The sequence below is a fragment of the Anthonomus grandis genome, chromosome 16 (genome assembly GCF_022605725.1).
Source record: "Anthonomus grandis grandis chromosome 16, icAntGran1.3, whole genome shotgun sequence".
Lineage (NCBI taxonomy): Eukaryota > Metazoa > Arthropoda > Insecta > Coleoptera > Curculionidae > Anthonomus > Anthonomus grandis.
Genome location: NC_065561.1, coordinates 15004231 through 15023224, shown reverse-complemented (window position 1 = coordinate 15023224; position 18994 = coordinate 15004231). Strand labels below are relative to the sequence as shown.

Genomic DNA, 18994 nt, shown 5'->3' with positions numbered 1-18994 from the left:
GAATTACATTAAGTATAATAAAAGAAACGTCTACAAAAAATGAGATATCTTACCCGAAGCTTGTCCTGAATGCACGACAATCCCGCTAAGCCTATATTTAGTACAAACGTCACTGGTACTAGGGTCTAAATCACAGTCTATTATCTCTCCCTCGATCTTCGCCAGGCCGGATACCGTATAGGGCTCCATGTCCAGTTCCCGAGGAAATTCAAAGTAATCGTTAAACTTAATGGCACACACCCGCTCGAAGTCGTACTCGAACCGCTTCAGCTGAATACCCAAGACCGGAGGCAGTTTTTTCACGCACAATCGTTTGACCGTCACCACTTTTTTCGCACACTTTTCGCAATGGTACGCGTCCGCTCCCTCTAATAATTCACCTGAAATTTTACGAGAACAAATTTCAGTTTCTATATAAAGCACCCACATCTTTAACAAAACAATTATTTAAAGTTAAAAACGATTTTGAGTATATCATCGACTCGATACTTAATTCGTAAAACACTTAGTTTCCAAGAGTGTGTCTGTGTGACCCAAAAACTAAATTTTATAAGATGATTTGTTAGATAGGTCTAAAAAGAATTAAAACACTGGGATTATACCAACGTTTCGCAAGTTTCTTGACCAAAATAGATGAGCTATCCTGGATTTGGAAAGCTGACCCTGGGGTTTTTAAAGTACATACAGAGGACTTTTGGTCAAGAATCCTGCGAAACGTGGATATAAACAGATCTCAATGTTTTAATTCTGTTGGCTCTACTTAACAAAACTATCTTATAAATACTTTCTGGGTCACAGACACACCTTTGGAAGCAAAAAATTAGTGTATAGTGTATATTTAAAAAAATATGTTTTATTTGGTAGTATTTATGAAGGAAGATTATTTTTAAATAGAAGTTTACGGGCATTAGTAAAAGTCTTTCAAATCGCATGATCGTCCTTCAGGAACTGCATCGATGGAGAATTATATTATTGAAAATGGGTTAACATATTGTGAGCCTTGAATTTTCCAAATTTAACGTTTGAATTATTGTCTGGCAATCAAATATGGGGCTACAGAGCATAGGGATACATACATACAGCATAGGGACATACATACAGCATAGGGAGCATACAGAGTAGGGAGGACGTAGTTATAAATAAAATATCGCTGATTTTATCTATAAAATGCCCAGGGGCGTGTGCAATTTTAAATAATAATCATGATCATAGAACGCTAAGTATGCAATTTTAAAAAAAACACTAAATGAAATTGAAACCTCTGTCACTGATTACATCAATATTTTAAGAAACAACTATATATCATGTGGCAGGTTCGATAGCCATACAATACTTAAATTTTATGTTGGGTAATTAAGGTTTTAACTAAGATTTTCAGATATTAACGCAGGTAAAAAAAATCCTTCCATATAAATCTTTCTATAAATCTAAGATTAATAAATTATATGAACAGCTTCTTGAGGCATCTATGGTAATGATTCTAATGCATTTTATAGTTATTTGCCTAATGCAAATTATGGTAGAAATAAGTATTTTATGATTCTGTAATGTGTGTAATATAAAATATATATAATAAATGAAAATATCCTGGAATTTTGAACAAAATTTAAGGTAGGATGTAGATATAGTATTTATTATGAATGTTTTGAAAAAAGCCCAAAATATTTTGTTAAATAAATCGCTAATGGCATTGTCTAATTTCAACTTATAAAAAACGAAACTCCTGTTATAGTATTCTAGGCAGCTAAACTATATGTATTCAGGCCTTGACTTAAGTTTATTTTTTGCTATTTCATTTGTAAAGTTTAATATATGTAATTGAAACTCTTATAGGTGGTGTACTTGATAATTCTATGATTAGTGCTTAACAGATTAGAAGAATAGATCTGAAACCGAAGCACGAATAGAAATCCGCATATAAATGAAAATTTATGAAAGTAGAGGTAAGAGCTATAATTACAAAGAATGCCAAAGAACACTTCTAAAAGTTTCTAGACAGTTTTCTTTTTTAATGAATGCAAAAAATTTCACTGAAATTAAAAAAAAAGAAAATGGTACAAATGTCCTATGCGTAAATAATAATACAATCTATTTTGAAACTCATTTCTTACATTTTGAAATACTGTTCTTGGAATTGATGCACATTCTGTTATAATTCGTTGCCGAGGATCATCAAGAGAATCTGGTTAATTTTTTTAAACACAACTGTTTTTAAGTGACTCCAGAGAAAAAATCAAGGGCTATTAGATCTGGAGATCTTGGTGGACATTCCATTGGACCCTTATTCCAATCCACTGATCTGGAAATGTATCGTTTAAACATTGTCTCACAGGAAAAACATAGTGAGGTAGCGGTCCACCTTATTGAAAATGCATTAGATCTTCGTTTAGATTCGTATTTCCGTCAGTATGTAACTGATTTTCTAGTTACGCCATGAAGGTTACTATTAATAAATAAGGGCCCAATAATAGTATCACCCAATATTCCCATTAATACGTTTATTTTTCTGGGTACTGTGTAAAGATACTTTTTGGCAAATTGAAGTCTGGTCTCTCTGTTTGATTGAGATGAAGGGTTTCTTCGCTGACTTTCTACCGTATAAACCCATGTTGCATCTGTATACTTTTAAATTCACCACAGATTCAAGAGATTCAGAAGTCAAGAGTACTAATAAAACTGAACAAGAATAAATAAAAAATTTAGTTGTTCTATGTGAACTGGTTAAAAATGAGAAATAATAATTTAAAAAAAACTAAAAGAACACGTTTTTATTGCTAGTCGAACTAAAAATAAGAAAATAATTTTTCATTACAAAGAGTTTTTATTACAGTTGTAGATGGTCGGATAATCAATCATAATTAATTACCTCAAATAAAAATCATAATAGAATTTAAGTTATTAACAGAATGATTTAAATCAGAGTAAAAAGCGTGGGGTGCTCGATATATTAAATATGACAATTATTCTATTGACATCTATCCATGAGAGAAGAGTTATGAAAATGAAATAAAATGCACCCACGCTTTTTACTTTGATTTGAATTATTCTCTTAATAACTTAAATTTTATTATGATTTTTATATGAGGTAATTAATTATGATTAATTGTCCGACCATTTACTAATGTAATAAAAACTCTTTGTAATGAAAAATTATTTTCTAGTTATTAGTTGAATTAGCAATAAAAGCGTGTTTTTTTTCTCAATGAAAATTATTGTTTTCTTTTTAGTCAGTGAATTTATGATTCGGTTTATTTGTATTATGATTAATTCCTTCCTTATCACAGAACTAATCAGAATAACCGAGGAGTATATTGACACAATATAAAATATTTTGATCCCGATAAATTCCTTATTTACTTGCCAAATTTTGTTCCGTAAAATAATTTTGAAATTTATCTTCTGATTATTTTATTGTAATTAATAAGAAACCTTTGCAAATCACGGTTATCATATTACATCTTATATTAATATTAATTAGAGTAACCTGCGTTTATGAGACTTATTAGTAAAAAAAAGAATTTATTAATCTTGGCAGGCCTAATAAGGATAATGGGAAACTGTTATCAAATTATTGCATTGTCATCGGCCCTTGATACGTGTGCAAAGTTTCAAGTTGATCAGACTTTTAGAAACCTGTGAAAATTAATCTCAAAGATTCCTTTACATACATACATACATAGATATAACCCGAGCTAATAAAAGCGTATTAAAAAAAAATATGCAGCAAAGAATAAGACCACATTATTTGCGAATTTTTCTTCTGCGATTAACAGAAACGTTCTGATGATGGTATCTGTTTAATACCAAATCTTATTTATACCTAATTTTCTAAATATTATGGTATTAAATATATTTATTTAATATTTTTTAAAAAAGTTGCTTTACATATGGACGATAGTGTATCAGAAACTTAAAATAAGTGAATGAAATATTTCCTAAAACGAATATGATTAATATAATATTGAATAAGAAATAACTCACCTTTAACATACTGTTCTAATGACTCTGGCAAACTGCTATGATTCCTAATATCTACACTAATAACACTAAAAGGCTCCTCTTTGGAATATCGATGCGGGCACCCCTTGCAAATTTTCTGGTCGCTATAGGACCCGCCCAAGATCTTGGACATGATCTGCTCGTGGCCCAGCGTTTTTAAAGCTTCGTCCAGACTTTCGACTAGAGACATAAAAAACTCCACCGCGTCCTGCTGCTCCCGTAAATTGACCGGCTCCCCTAGAACATATTCAATTTGTACAACCTTATCAAGTATCATGGCACAAAGCGCGGACTAACCTTGCAGTTTAAAATGGCGCCACAGGCCCCTAGGGACGTAATATTGTAGCCTAGAGCAGGCTAGATGCCCGAAGATTGCTTGAACCTAAAAGTCAAACAATTTTAGAAGTTACAATATTCATGCTGAATTTATACCGTGCTGTAAAAACTTAAATTGTCAAACCTGTTTTAAAATCCCAACGTTGTAATCTTTGCGATTGCCATCCACACAATTTCTATCATCGGTGCAATCTATATCCAAATCCATCCGTTCTTCCCCGGTAAAATCCTCGTTAGGGTCGGTCGCGGCACCTTCCGCCGCCAATAAACCTGGATCATTGCCAAATTAATTGTTTTATGCATAATGATGACGTGAGATTTTCAGTTAGTTACCTTGCTTTATATTTTCGACCATGTACAACTGTTGTAGTACCGAGTTCATGTAGCAAGTAGCGCCCGCATTTTTCAGACCCACGAAGCCCCGAAACGGTCTAGGTCCGACCGCTGGTAAGTAGTCCCACTCGGTTATTGCCGAATCTGGGTCTAATAAAGGTAAAAAATGTATATTAAATGCCATAATATGTCTAATAACCTCTAAGAAGTGTACAACTTAAAAGTGTGTTAAAGCGATAATAATTACTTTTCCCTGTCTTACTCTTCCCTGTTTTTCTGGGAAATATAAAAACGCAAAGTAATCGTTAAATAAGTAAAAAGGATTATACTTGGGTTACCGAACAGATGAAGTGGTCACGTGATCGTTCTGCGCCGGAGGTGTGGCCTAGAGCCTCGATTGGGTTCATGACTTGGGGTTTTATTTAATTTTATTAGTCGAGCGGCTTTAGATCGTTTTGGTTGAATTTTCTGCTATTCGAATATTTGAATCTTCGCAATATTGAAAAGTTGAGATTGTGTTTATTTTTTTGTTAATTTGTTTGTTAACAAATAATGGCTGACGCGCCACGTACACCCCCATTGTCACCCCCCAAGAAAAGAGTACGAAAACATTTGACCATTGCTGAAAAGGAAGTAATTATGAACATATATAAAACATGTGATAACGAGCATCCAGCATACAACAAAGTGCAAAAAGTCCAGTTTACAGCAGAAGCAGCAGGTAATAAATATTTTTAATATACAGTGTGTCCCAGGATGAGCGAATTTATACGTGAAAATGACAAAAAATGTTGTGGTTAAAATTTGACCGTTTGGCATCCAGCCTTGCTTCATTAAAAAATAAAATTTAGCATATTATTATTTTTTTTAAATCAAGCTTGCCTTGATACGAACATTTTTTAAATTTTATAAGTAGGTAAAGTGGAGGGTAAAGTAGTAATTCTAGGCAAGATATAAAAAAAGTTTATAAGAAAAGGTTGTTTAGAATGCAAAATTATGCCCGAATACCGCATTTCATAACCATAGACCTACTTTGATTTTTACGTTTTGTGTACCAATGAATTTTTTTATTCATATATAATTATTAGAGATTGAAATTTGTAAAAATCAAAGTAGGCCTATGGTTATGAAATTCGGTATTCGGGCATAATTTTGCATTCTAAACAACTTTTTCTTATAAACTTTTTTTACATCATGCCTAAAAATACTACTTTACCTACTCATCAAATTTTAAAAATGCTCGTACCAAGGCTTGATTTTAAAAAAATAAAAATATGCTAAAATGACCGGGTTCATCAGAAAAAAGCGCTCCCTGAGCGCTCGATTGTTGCTCAGTTATGACAATTTATATTGGTCCTTACTATTATAGGCAAAACTTCCAGCGCTCAGGTAGCCCTCGGTTCTGATGAACCTGGCCAATTACACCCTAAATGTTTGACCTGGCACGATTACTTAAAAGGATTACCTATCCCTTTTCGGAAAACCCCAATATTTGCATAACAAAATGCTTAAAAGGGATTATTATATCATTACCTGGCACAACCTCAAAATCGGTTTGGACCCATTTTACAGGCGACCGTATTATATTTTAAAAAACGCTGCTTACAAAGCAAAGCTGTACGGTAAAATAATTTAAAATAAGTAGGCATGATTCTCCTCGTTTAAATCTGCCAAGGTTGCATCGATGAGCGGGCCTATATTTCGCGCACATCATTTACTCCATCTGTTCAGTATTTGGTTCGATACAGCTGCAGCTATACAGGATCTGTACACAATGTAAAGTTCACGATCTATAAGGCCTAAGTTTTCTGTAACTGTTTTTATTGCCAAGCTGTTATTTTCTGATTTAATTCACTTATTAAAATTATGTAAAAAAATTTACACTATAAATCCGACTATAGTGACTATCCTTATAGATCGTGAACTTTACATTGTGTACAGATCCTGTATAGCTGCAGCTGTATCGAACCAAATACAGAAATTACAAAATTCTTGTGTTCACTTGATATTTAGTATTTGCAAATATGAACACGTCAATCAGGCTTTTAACCAATCAGGGTAGTTGTTTATAAGAAAGAAAAGATATTTAGATATGGTTTGTTTATATCACAATGCTTTAATTGCTTAAATCTTAGCCATACTTATATAATAAAATTCTATTTCGAACTGATATCCATAATATAAATGTAAATAAAAAGGTTTAAGGGTAAGCTAACAATTCCAGTGCATTCTACTTCCCTATTCGAACGATCCTCTTCATATCTTATTGCGAAACGTCTAAATGATTTTCCTGCAGTTGTACTTACTATGTTTCCAGTTGATTTTAAAAAATATGTAAGTAACAAAGTACAGATAAGATGTATTGATGTAATGAAATTAAAAGGTCTGATATTATCTGATTTACTTTTATAGTCAATGCTTATAAATACTCTGATTTATTGATAGAATATCTCTGTATTATGCATTTGTCTACAGTAGATTAAATTTTGCCTTAATCATGGAGTCCTGTTTACTCCACTTGTAAAGATAGAATTGAAAGAATACAAATTAAATTTTTGAAAAGTTTATCTTACAAGTAAAATTTAAATTAGTTACCAACAATTTAGAAGATAAAAAAAATCATTTCAAAATATAAACTCCCGAAAAGAAACGGATGTTATAAATTTGCATTGAATATTAATAGGCTTGATCCTCCTGAGTTGGTGAAACATATATTGTTCAATGATTCACCCGTGTAGCTTAGGCATAGATATCTTTTTTTGCGTATACCATTCCGGCAAACCATAAGTTCACAATTTTTTGAACATAATATACATTTTCATATCAAAATGCCTTAAAGGGTATATTGAAAAGATAACTTTTAAAATTGCAGTTTCTTGTTAGTGTGCTGTTAAATAGAGGATTTATCTGTTTGTGTCACAAATAAATAAAAAATAAATGTGTTATTAAAGGTATTCCTTTACTTATGTATAAAACAATTGATAATATCAAAATATCAATAGGCTTATATTAAACAACCAACGGTGACATTCAATTCAGTCGGTTATATCCTTACTAATATTAAGCTTTACCGCCTTAGAAAATCGCTAATAGGTTAATCTAAAACTGGTAGATTTAGATTTAGGACACTTCATAAAACAATTTGAAGCCTTGGCCCTTGAAAATCCATTCGACCAAGCTGAAGACATAATAACTCAACTGGATGAAGTAAACATTAGTGTTCATAATATTCGAAGGCGTTTAAGAAACAGTGCAAAATCAAACCGCTTGATTTCACTTCGCATTTGAACTGGTGAGAAACAAGATGGAATACAGAGTTATTTTCCGATGAAAGTAAATTAAATTTATTTTCTCCGGTTGACACGTCCTAAATAAAAGTGATCCTAAGTGCACTTTGGACACAAGAAATCAAGGAGGGCGTGAACGTACAAGTGTGTATTTATGCGATTATATACCGATACAAATATTTATAGATTTTATCTATGGTTTTTGTACTAATAATACGTTGCACATTTTAAGGAAAATATGCCTTTACAACATGATATATTGTCATGGTATTTAAATGGCCAACCCGAAGTCCCGATCTTAATCCCATAGAGAACCTGTCAAATTTATTGGATAAGAAAAGTTGCGGTAACATCCAGGGAAATTTGAAAATGCTGCCGAGTTGCTCGAGGCTGTTGAAGCTGCCTTAATTTCTGTAATAAACTGTAAATAATTTAACTAGATCCATGAAGAAGAAATTCCCAGAACTCATAAAAAATAAGCGATAATGTGAGTTGCTGGATTTCATATGATATCATAAACAGATCTCAAAACTGTCAGTGTAATATTCTTTTGCCGGTATCCGTATGCTGGTTAGTTCAAAAAGTTTTCAATTCTTACATAAACATTTCCCCAATGACTTACCCGAATAAAACATCTCGGTGAGCATATTGACCAGTTGCTTATAATTCGGCACGCAATTCACGCATAGCGAAATCAGCAAGTCAAAAGCGGCCGCCTGCGTCTGCGGAGTATCGCAAATGGGTATGGCCGGATCCTCTCCCAGTTGCTTCGTTTTGGCCAGAAGCAGTTCCAATTTACTCGCGGGAAACAAAAAATCTTCCAACAGTTCCCGTATCAAACTTCCGGATTCCGCGCTGCCCAGTTCGCATTTTTGTTCGGGCGTCATGAAACTGAGCAGTTCCTTCGCGAGACCCAAGTGCCCTTCGATTAATACTTCATTCTTGTCACGGGCACTACGCAGCCAAGCAACCTAAATTTTAAACATTTAAATATTTATAGTTAAAATAAAAAATTTAAGATCTCATCACTTTTTTTTTTAAGAAATCACTTTTGAACAAAATTTTGATTTCAAAATTCATTTAAACAATGTCGTCTCAACCGCCTCTGGATCTAGGATTCATTATTCGAAATTGTAAAAGCTTTTTAAATACTCACACAATCAAATTGCTATATTTTAGTTTTGTACGATCAAAACTACACTCGCCGGGACCAAATTTCCTTCACCCTGAAATATTGGCCAAGTTTGATGTTTTAAAAAAAAATTTAATTTTTTATCAGATTCTCACGATTTTGCCTTAAGTTTTTAGATACATTTGTTGTGATTTTTTAAAATCATTTTGTAAAGTAGCATTTTTCGATTAGGCTATATTACAACAATTCTACCCACGTCTGCTGGAGTTAATACTATATTGACACACAACAAATTATAATAGTGACACTGTCAAACTTTATGTCACATTAATTGAGTCCTTAGCCAACGTCGATAATTTTTAACCGAAAACTTGACATTAATTATCTAAAAATAAGCTTCAAATCAGCGTTTTAATAAAAAATTTGCAGCTCGCAGCAGAAATGAGATAATGGAATGAATCAAAAATCGAAATGTTTAGAATACATCAAAGATTACAAGGAACAGTATGTAAACAGAATTATCCACCTTAATTTTCCTACAGGGTCTTTTGAAATTACGAGAAAAAACAATAGTTTGTTTTACTCCTGTATAATATAGCCTAATCGAAAAATGCTACTTTACAAAATGATTTAAAAAAAAAATCACAACAAATGTATCTAGAAACTGATGGCAAAATCGTGAGAATCTGATAAAAAATAAAAAATTTATAAAACATCAAACTTGGCCAATATTTCAGGGTGGCGGAATTTTGTGCCGGCGAGTATAGAATATGGATGTCTACTTTAGCACCCAATTTATTAGAATGATATTAGCAAACTGCTGAAGAAGAATATGTTCGACGAAAGTCTTTAAAATGCATGGCGAATAAGGAGGATGATGTTTATCCTGCTAGAGGACTGGATAATTCTGAACTACTTAATAGATTTCAATTTTGTTCTTTAAAAACAAGAAGACATAAAGTAGCATTGACTTTTTTATTAAAACTTTTATACAATCAAATAGACTGTAGTGGTTTGTTAAATAAGATAAAGATAAGGCATACAGGGTGTTACAACTCTATTTACACACGTTTTTTTTGTCCCTATATATGACATGAAAAAAAAATTAAGATAAAATGTGTTTGTTTGGAAATACTAATTTTGTTGATAGTATTGGTAAGTGTACAGAGTGTCTCAAAAACAAAATTTTCATTGTCAAGTAAGTTTTTTTACATGGAATGTTCTTTATATTTTACCAAATTTTAACTCTTTATTTAATTCTACATCAAAAATGGATAATATACTATTGACGAGTCACATATTGATGGTGTTCGAAATGAGCTGGAAAAAGTTCCTCTAGGAGAACGCCGTAATATGTGGCTTCAACAAGACAACGACAAATTTGGAAGATACTGGATCAGAAATATAATGATCCTGTCAGGTGGCCAGCCTGGTTACCTGACTTAGCACCGCTAGATTTTTTCTTGTGTGGATATTTTAAGGGACAAGTTTACACTGAAGAGCTATGAAACATTTACTACATTTTTTTTTTTTAATTATTCATGTTTTATAATCGTTTTTAACTATTTTAATAGTAGATTGAATAAGAATGAAATAATATCATAATAAGCAATTATCTAAAAAACCACCAATATTTGACGTATAGTGTTATATATATTTTTTATGTAGAATTAAATGAAGAGTGAAAATTTGGTAAAATATACAGGGCGTTCCATTTTAAAAAAACTTACTTGACAATGAAAACTTTGTTTATGAGACACTCTATACATTTAGCAGTACTGTCAACAAAATTAATATTTCCAAATAAACACTTTTTAGCTCAATTTTTCATTCGTATCATATACAGGGGCGATATTTAACGATAGATCTTCGTTAACTTTTCATTGTAATCGCCTCAGATTGTAATGCATGTAATGTTTATGTAACTAATTGCGATATTTTAGTGATTCTTTAAAAGTTATAACTAATAACATGACTTAAACTTATGAAGCTCTGTTTCATTTTTAAGTTTAGCGCTCAGTGGATAGAACCTATCTTGTTAGTTATTATACTTAAAAGTGTACTTTTTTTTAAACATTTCTTTCTTTACTTTATTTTCGGAAATATTGATTTATTAGGATAGGTGTTTTTTTATATAATTATCTTTGTCATTCTCTTTCTTTTGTTATAACTTTAATTTTCTTCGATATTTCTTGATTTTTTTTTGTATTTCTTGTAAGTGGGTTTGGAGTTGGTTTGGTGGAGGTTGAGTTGGTCTATTGGAAATATACCATTATTTATTTATTTAATTTACGATCTGGTTATTATGTTAGGTATTTGAAATTACAATTTAAATTTAAAATAAGGGTTTTTATAATATATACAATATTTAGCAAAATTTATAGCAAATATTTTTGTAAACGACATTACTAATATTTTAAATCAAATGTGTCCTAAACGAAAGTCTGTTATAAAACAGAAATATTTGCATAAGGGGTGGATAACTGAAAATATTAGGGAAAAGATGGATCAAAGGGACAAACTGTATGTAAGAGCCGTCAGAGATAATAATGTCATCTGTAGGGAATACAAGAAACTACGAAACTCTGTGGTTGGTCTAATTAAGGAAGAAAAGGATAAGTTTTATAGAGAAATTATTGATGGGAACAAAAACAATCCCCGCGAAATGTGGAAAAACCTAAAAACATTACTTCCAGGAAAAAACTCTTCATTGCCTCAAGAGATTAAATGCGACAATCAATTAATATCTAACGATATAACAATAGCTACAGAATTTAACAAATATTTCATAAATAGTATTGAGGAAATTGTAAATACCATTCCATGGAATTCTTTTTTTGCAGATGAGATGGATGCCACTGTTGACCAGTATAGTAAGTTTTCATTTTTCAAAGAAATATCTTTAATTGATTTAAAGAAAATTTTAAAGAATTTAAAAAATGTGAGGGGTGGTGAGAATGGGATCTCAAAACGGGTGTTGTGCGATGTTTGTGATGTTGTTGGTAATCGTTTGTTGAATATTGTAAATGCATCACTTCAAGTGGGATTTTTCCTGAGACATGGAAGGAGTCGATTGTGATTCCTGCGCCAAAGGTTCAAAATACTTTTTATCATAGTCAATTTAGACCCATAAATACAGTAGAAATATATGAAAAGGTGTTGGAACTTGTTGTAAAAGTACAATTACTGAATTACTGCAATAATAACAATAGTTTGGTTATAAATCAGTCTGGTTTCCGTGATAGTCACTCTTATGAATCTGTAATTATTAATATCTGTCATAGTTTTCTAAAGTAAATTGACAAGGGTAATTATGTATTGGCAGTATTTTTAGATTTCCGAAGGGCATTTGAAACAGTTGATAGAAAGATCTTATTGAAAAAATTTAAATTTCTTGGTATTGGGCAGACCGTATTAAATTGGTTTGATTCATATTTCTCCAGTAGGCGACAAAAAGTTAAATTTAAAAACTGTATTTCAGAGTCATTAAATGTTGAGTTTGGAGTTCCGCAGGGTACTGTTTTGGGTCCTCTATTATTTCTACTTTACATAAATGATATAGTCAAATCTGTTAATCGATGCAAAATCGAATTATTTGCTGATGATACAATGATTTATTTGTCAGGGAATAATATAAATCATATGCAAGAGAGTGTGAATAATGATCTAAAAGGCTTGTTTGAAAGGCTTTGTAATAATAATCTAACTTTTCAATAAATACTCTTAGTATTAATACATGGAAATCAAAATTGTGTTTGTTTGGAAAAAAAAATAAGTTGTCGAATATTGATTTGGAAAACTTGAATATTAGGATCAATGACACAAGAATAAGTCACGCAAACCAAATTAAATATCTAGGAGTTATATTTGATTCAAATCTAAGTTTTTACGCACATGCTGACTATATCACAAGAAAATGTGCAAAAAAAGATGGTTTTATTGCCAGAGTAGGATCTAAATTGTCACTGGGTACAAAGTTGTTATTGTATAATAGCATTGCAGCCCCAAATCTCGAATTTTGCGCAACACTTCTGTATAATCTACCAAATTTTAAAATAAAAAACTGCAACTTGTACAAAATAGAGCTATGAGAACCATTTTAAACTGTAATAGATACACACCTATCTCAACGATGCTTAACGTATGCAATATGTTATCTGTAAAACAAAAAAATATGTTCAATGTATATGTTTTATTATTTAAAATTAAAAATAGCATGTTACCACAGTATATTTGTAATAAGATTAAATTTTTCAGTGAAGTACATAACTATAACACAAGAAATTGTAATGATTTTATTTTAACCGATAGATGTGTATCTAGTCAAATGTTGAATTCTGTTTTATATAAGGGCTTGTATGAATATATGTTGCCAATTAATATAAAAAATTGTGATGGTTTAACTGCATTTAAAAAACTTCTGAAAGAGCATGTTTAAGTTTAAATTATTATTTGTGTATTTTATTTATTATATATAATTTTTTCTTATACCGTTTTTTTTTATTTTATCTGTTTAAACAATACGTTAGTAGTGTGCAGTAGAGTGCATTTGTGGTCTTGTATGTGGCTTTTAACAACTTTTGGATGGGCCACTGTGGGGAAAGGCCTAGGTCGGGGCCGAGACGGTGTTTGCGGACCAGAATAAAGCGGCGGGATGCTGTGGTTCCTGGAAAAACCGGGGTACCGCGGGTTCTCGCCGGGTTGACCTCCATTAAACCCAATTCAACTGGGCCACAACTTGACCCAGATACAGGTGTTTATATTTCTATAGTTTACAATAACTTGTTTTGTCAAATCATCGGTTTGCAGTGACCCGCGTATGTATTAATTCGATATTTTGTTATTCCTGCTTACGAAAGTATGTTATAATGCACTGGGTTTACAAAAATATTATAATTTCATTGAACTTTGTAAAAATGTATTGTATTTTATATGTAGCTTTTTTTATGCTAAATAAAGATTATTATTATATTATTACAGTTATTACGTATTATTACAATCAACACTTTATGCATATTCTTAACAATTGCATTAATAAAACTATTCGATTGTCAAAGTCTTACAAACTCACCTCATTCGCAAGTAAAACTTCCGCGTTGTTTAACGGACATCCGGTCAAGTAGGCGACGCTAACCAACCTACAGAGCAGTTGAAAATACTCCCTGGAAATATTCGCGTATTCTATAACCATAGAGTCGAGAAGTGAAAAAAGTAGAGGCATGATAAGTTGCAAGGCTAATCGACTGGCGGCACCACACGTACATATCACTATCAGCTGCTCGGCTGCGGCCACCCGTACCGCGCAACTCGGATTTAACAGGACCAAATCAGTTATAAAATCTGGCCACCTTAAAGTTAAAAAAAAAATGTTAATAATGATGTATTTATTATAATTTACAGTGAGTAAATTACAAATGAAGTAATACGAGGAGAGAAAAAAAATATCATCTATTGCAAATACTAAGTACAAGATTAAATTGATTCTATAAAGAAACATTTAATTCTCTCCGGCGGCAGGCAACTTGACAAATTGGAAGGTATATTTACTTAACATTAGAAAATCGAATTCACCTCGGATTTACATCCTTAAAAGAATCCCACAGAAGTTTCATGTAGTGCAGATTAGTTCCAAGAAAAGTAAAGTATTAAGGCATAATCCTACCGGCTGCGCCAAGTGCAATTGTGTAGCGAGCAGAAATCATTAAAAATTATGATAATTTTAGAATAATATTGTAGAAAGACTCAAGACTCCGGATTGGTGAGTGTCCCTGCTTATCGAAAGACAAAATCCAAGGTCCTGAATATATAAAAAATTTATTAAATTGTATTTAAGAATTATTGAATTAACTAATGAAAGTTATGGTTAAAGGTTTGTGTTCAAAATTTTTCTAAATATGTTAATAAGCCTACTTCTTCATTTGTTCAATCTTTGAACCTATAAGCATAATACCCGATAAGATAGTTAACTTTATTACCAGTTGCCGCAATTTGCTCTATGTAAGCAATTAACGCAGCGGTACTCTCTAACTCGATAAACATAGAAATAGACAAGAAAAAATATAGAAAGAAAATATCTTTCTATGCGCGATTAGCACTCGCTAACCTTTTCTCTATGTCGCTCGGCATCGTTCGGCTTTAGACATTCTTATACTACCCAATCTACAAACATTAGCCTATTTTTATAGCTAATGGGATTTTTCATAGCCCACAATGTCAATTACTGAAGTGTCATTCGACATTATCGATCTTTTAAGTAATAAGTATGCTTCGTTATTATTTTTGTTTTCATCCTATATCCATAAGGGATGCCGATAAAGGAAGTTTTCTTATAGATTTTTGAAGTAATTTTAGGTATTAATAAGACGGCGAATTTTATGATGGATTCTCCTAATTTTATCTCATTAACTGTCTTTCCTAGTGTGTATTTATAATAGCTTAATATATTTCCTTTTTTTTAATTTAAATATATTTACTATTAAATTTATATTTTAATATTTGTCTTAAAATATAGATTTATGATAATAATATTATTAATTTTGCCTTAGAAATGGAAGAGAAAGAACAAACGATTGAATTAAGGATAAAAGGATTATATATATATATATATATATATATATATATATATATATATATATATAGTATTTTATACACAAAATTTGTGAAGAGTAATAAAACCCATTTCATTCCCTTCTGTGGAATCACTGGGAATTTCCCAATTTCGGGGCGTAAATAAGCGTGGATAAACTATATGACCTTGTAAACTTAATGATCGTTTTAAACCTGAAAAAAGTAGTTAACAAATTATAATTCACTCAAAGATATACCGTTGATATTTTGACCGCAATAAAACCCTAATTATCTGTTGTAACCAAGTGATTTAAGTTATTGTTTTGTGGACTTTTATGGTTTAACATTTTCTAATAAAATACTATTCTTTTGTTTAATTAGTAAGTTTCATTTAGAATCACTTTCAAGCCGACCCTATTCCCTTTATCACTTCTTAAAAACGTTGGTCCTTGCACAATGGGGCTTAATGGTCTAATATGAGAATTCATTGATTTTCAAATCTGCTACAAACACATCCCCACAACAAAGATAAATACATCTTTTTTTGAATGTACTAAAAAGAGACGAAAGTAATAGCAAAACCATACAACCTCTTTCTATATTTCTATTCCGAAGGTTGCCGACGGCAACCCGAACTCTACCCGATCGAAGCTAGTTGAGATTGAGAGTAGAGTTCAGACTTTTTTTCTATAATAGAAAGAAATGTTCTTTCTATCGAGTTAAAGAGTTCGCTCGCTGAGTGTTTAGAGTAGACTTAAAAATCAGACTTTTCATAAAACCTTTTAAGAAAAAATCCCAAGGATTAAAGTCTGGTGAACTCGGTGGCCACACGACTGGACAATTTAAAAAAATCAACTATAATAAGAGCTACAAACTGTTTTCAGATATTAACTCTACGTAAGTCATAAGACTGAGGAAGGAAGTTTATTCCATACTTTTAAAATACTGTGTGTAATATTTCTTTTGATACAAAAGCTATTTGCTCTTTGTGTAAGTAGAATATGTTTTTTGTATATTATAGTGAAAAGATCATGATTTATCATTGTGAAGTTAATGTACTCATAAATGTAGAGACAGGTACAAAGGTACATATTTTAAATTTAATAAAATAATATGGTTTACATGTTATAATTTGTTTTGTTTGATCGATAATTCAAACTGCTCATTTTTGACGCAAACACATTTTCGTCCGAATATCCGTCTCTAACCTTGAGTAATCCTGTACTTGACTTACAAAGGTATCCCGACATACCTTGTAATTTTTTCATACCTTGATTTTGCTAGGTTTTAAGGCAAGCTTGGTTTCCTTAACTTGATTTCCTAAGCTTGGATTCCTTAACCTCTCTCCACAAACACCGAGATCTGTTTATCATACACACAGCTACATAAATCTCAAATTGCCAAAATGATTTTTTTTTTAGTTTTTCTTAAATTTCTTAATCTGGCCATTTTTTAGTTCTTCGAAAATGTTGTTTACTTTAATTGTTTTTATGCACTCTTTATAAAATACTGCAGAAAAACTATCCCCAAAATCTAAATTCTCTGGTGTAATTACTTACCAATTATCCTGGTAAAGATGCTCCAAACTGCTTGAATTTAACACCACCGCGGTGCTGAGCAGCTCCAACGCCTCCTTACACAACAAAATATCCTCGGTGTCCAACTCTACCGGGTTGTCGTGCTTATTAGGATCCGATAGCGAGTGCAACGTCTCCGGCGAAGAATTTAAGGCACCCAAATTGTCACTACTTGCCGCCCACACTAGTCTCACGAGAGCCAACGTCGTTGCCAGATCTGGCAATTCCCAATTCAAGGCCTGGTTGAATAGCGCTTGAGCCAACCCGGAGTTGTTGCCAGTTTCGGCTACCATTAGTTGAGCTAAACCTTGGGAAAGTTTCATCGACACCTGGCGTAACAGCTGCAAATAGAAAATATGGATTTTAGGTCAATCGACAGGAAAGATATGTCAAAAAAGGAAGTGTTGACTGGACTAAATAATGCTAGATTATAGGAACCAATCTAATTACTTTAAAAGATGTGTAATTTGAAATGACGTAGCAAATCCGAAATTGTTTAACATTAGAGGACAAATATACCATAGACTAAACATAAATTCAGATTCAATTAATTTTTTGTGTCCGTAATAATTTGAATAAATTATAGGTATTTTTATGATTATACAGGGTGATTCAAAAGTAAGCGGCATCCTTTCAGGGGCGTAATCCTTGTATGACAATAAGGCAAAAAGTTCATATTAATATGGGTTCGAAATTGCTTCCTAAGGGAGCTACGCCCCTTTGAAAAGGACCCCTTGAAGATAATTTTTTCTCTATAACTTTAAAACCCTTTAGAATTAAATTTTGAAAATTGGTGTACTGCATAAACATTTCGTTGTGAATAAGATTCTAAATTCAAATTTTTTAAATTTTATTCAGGTGCGTCACATGCGGGGGTTGGTAAGGATAAAACATCCCTTTTTCTTTTACTCTTGTTTGAAAATTATAAAATTTTAGAGTCTTATACGTAAAAAAGGTACTCTTAGTTCAATTCGATAGAGCGTACCATTTACGAGAAAATCGACTTTGAAAATTTTCTGATTGCGTATGTTTAATACATAATAAAATTACTGGATACGCATTTAAAACGAAGTTGGCGGTTGTTTTTTGGCATTTAAATGACATTGTAAAATACAATTTACTTTGTCAAAGTAAAATTAGTTTCATAGAGTGTTTTACAAATTACCATTTATTATTAATAAGAAGAGCATTGCCTTTGTTGAGTTTGGTACTTTGTGTTTCTAAGTTTAAAAAGCAAACATGGATTTTACGTATCAAGAACAAGCTGATTTTCACATTATGTTTGGAAGAGCATTTGGTAATTGTGCTGAAGCAAGACGATTGTATCATGAGGCATTTCCTAATCGACGAGTGCCACACCGTACGGTTTTCGCAAGAGTAGATCGTAATTTGAGGGAAACAGGTAAATTCAAAAATGTGAGTAATATCGCATAATATCTACTTAAATTTTGCTTAAGGAACATTTCAAAGACAGGAAGTTGTTGGGCGACCAAGAAATGCCAGAACCCTAGCATTAGAAGAACGCGTGCTAGATCGTATTGAAGAAGATCCATCCTTGAGCACTCGCATCATCGCAAATCAAGAAGGGTCCTCTCAGTCAACCGTATGGAGAATTTTGCGCGATATGTTACTCTACCCTTATCATATTCAACGGGTTCAGGCTTTGGAAGAGCGAGATTTCCTTCCTCGTGTACACTTCTGTAATTGGCTAGAAGAAAACCGCGTTGCTTCTGAAAAATTTGAGAAGAAAATTTTATTTACTG

The 18994-nt window shown here is 32.0% G+C and overlaps 1 protein-coding gene across 4 annotated transcripts in view; it reads right to left on the bottom strand.

Moving 5' to 3' along the window:
• Positions 1 to 18994, bottom strand: part of LOC126745452 (probable ubiquitin carboxyl-terminal hydrolase FAF-X) — a 75216-nt gene that overhangs the window by 26960 nt on the left and 29262 nt on the right. For all 4 annotated transcript variants that reach the window (XR_007663550.1, XM_050453310.1, XM_050453308.1 and 1 more), the window contains 8 exons: positions 17214 to 17572; positions 14159 to 14435; positions 8578 to 8926; positions 4669 to 4818; positions 4460 to 4605; positions 4297 to 4381; positions 3982 to 4236; positions 54 to 380 (listed from right to left, as the gene is read on the bottom strand). Coding sequence is in view for 3 of the 4 variants with exons in the window: in XM_050453310.1 (XP_050309267.1) it covers positions 54 to 380; positions 3982 to 4236; positions 4297 to 4381; positions 4460 to 4605; positions 4669 to 4818; positions 8578 to 8926; positions 14159 to 14435; positions 17214 to 17572 (1948 nt within the window). In the remaining variant the exon portion in view is untranslated. The remainder of the gene's footprint in view (positions 1 to 53; positions 381 to 3981; positions 4237 to 4296; positions 4382 to 4459; positions 4606 to 4668; positions 4819 to 8577; positions 8927 to 14158; positions 14436 to 17213; positions 17573 to 18994) is intronic.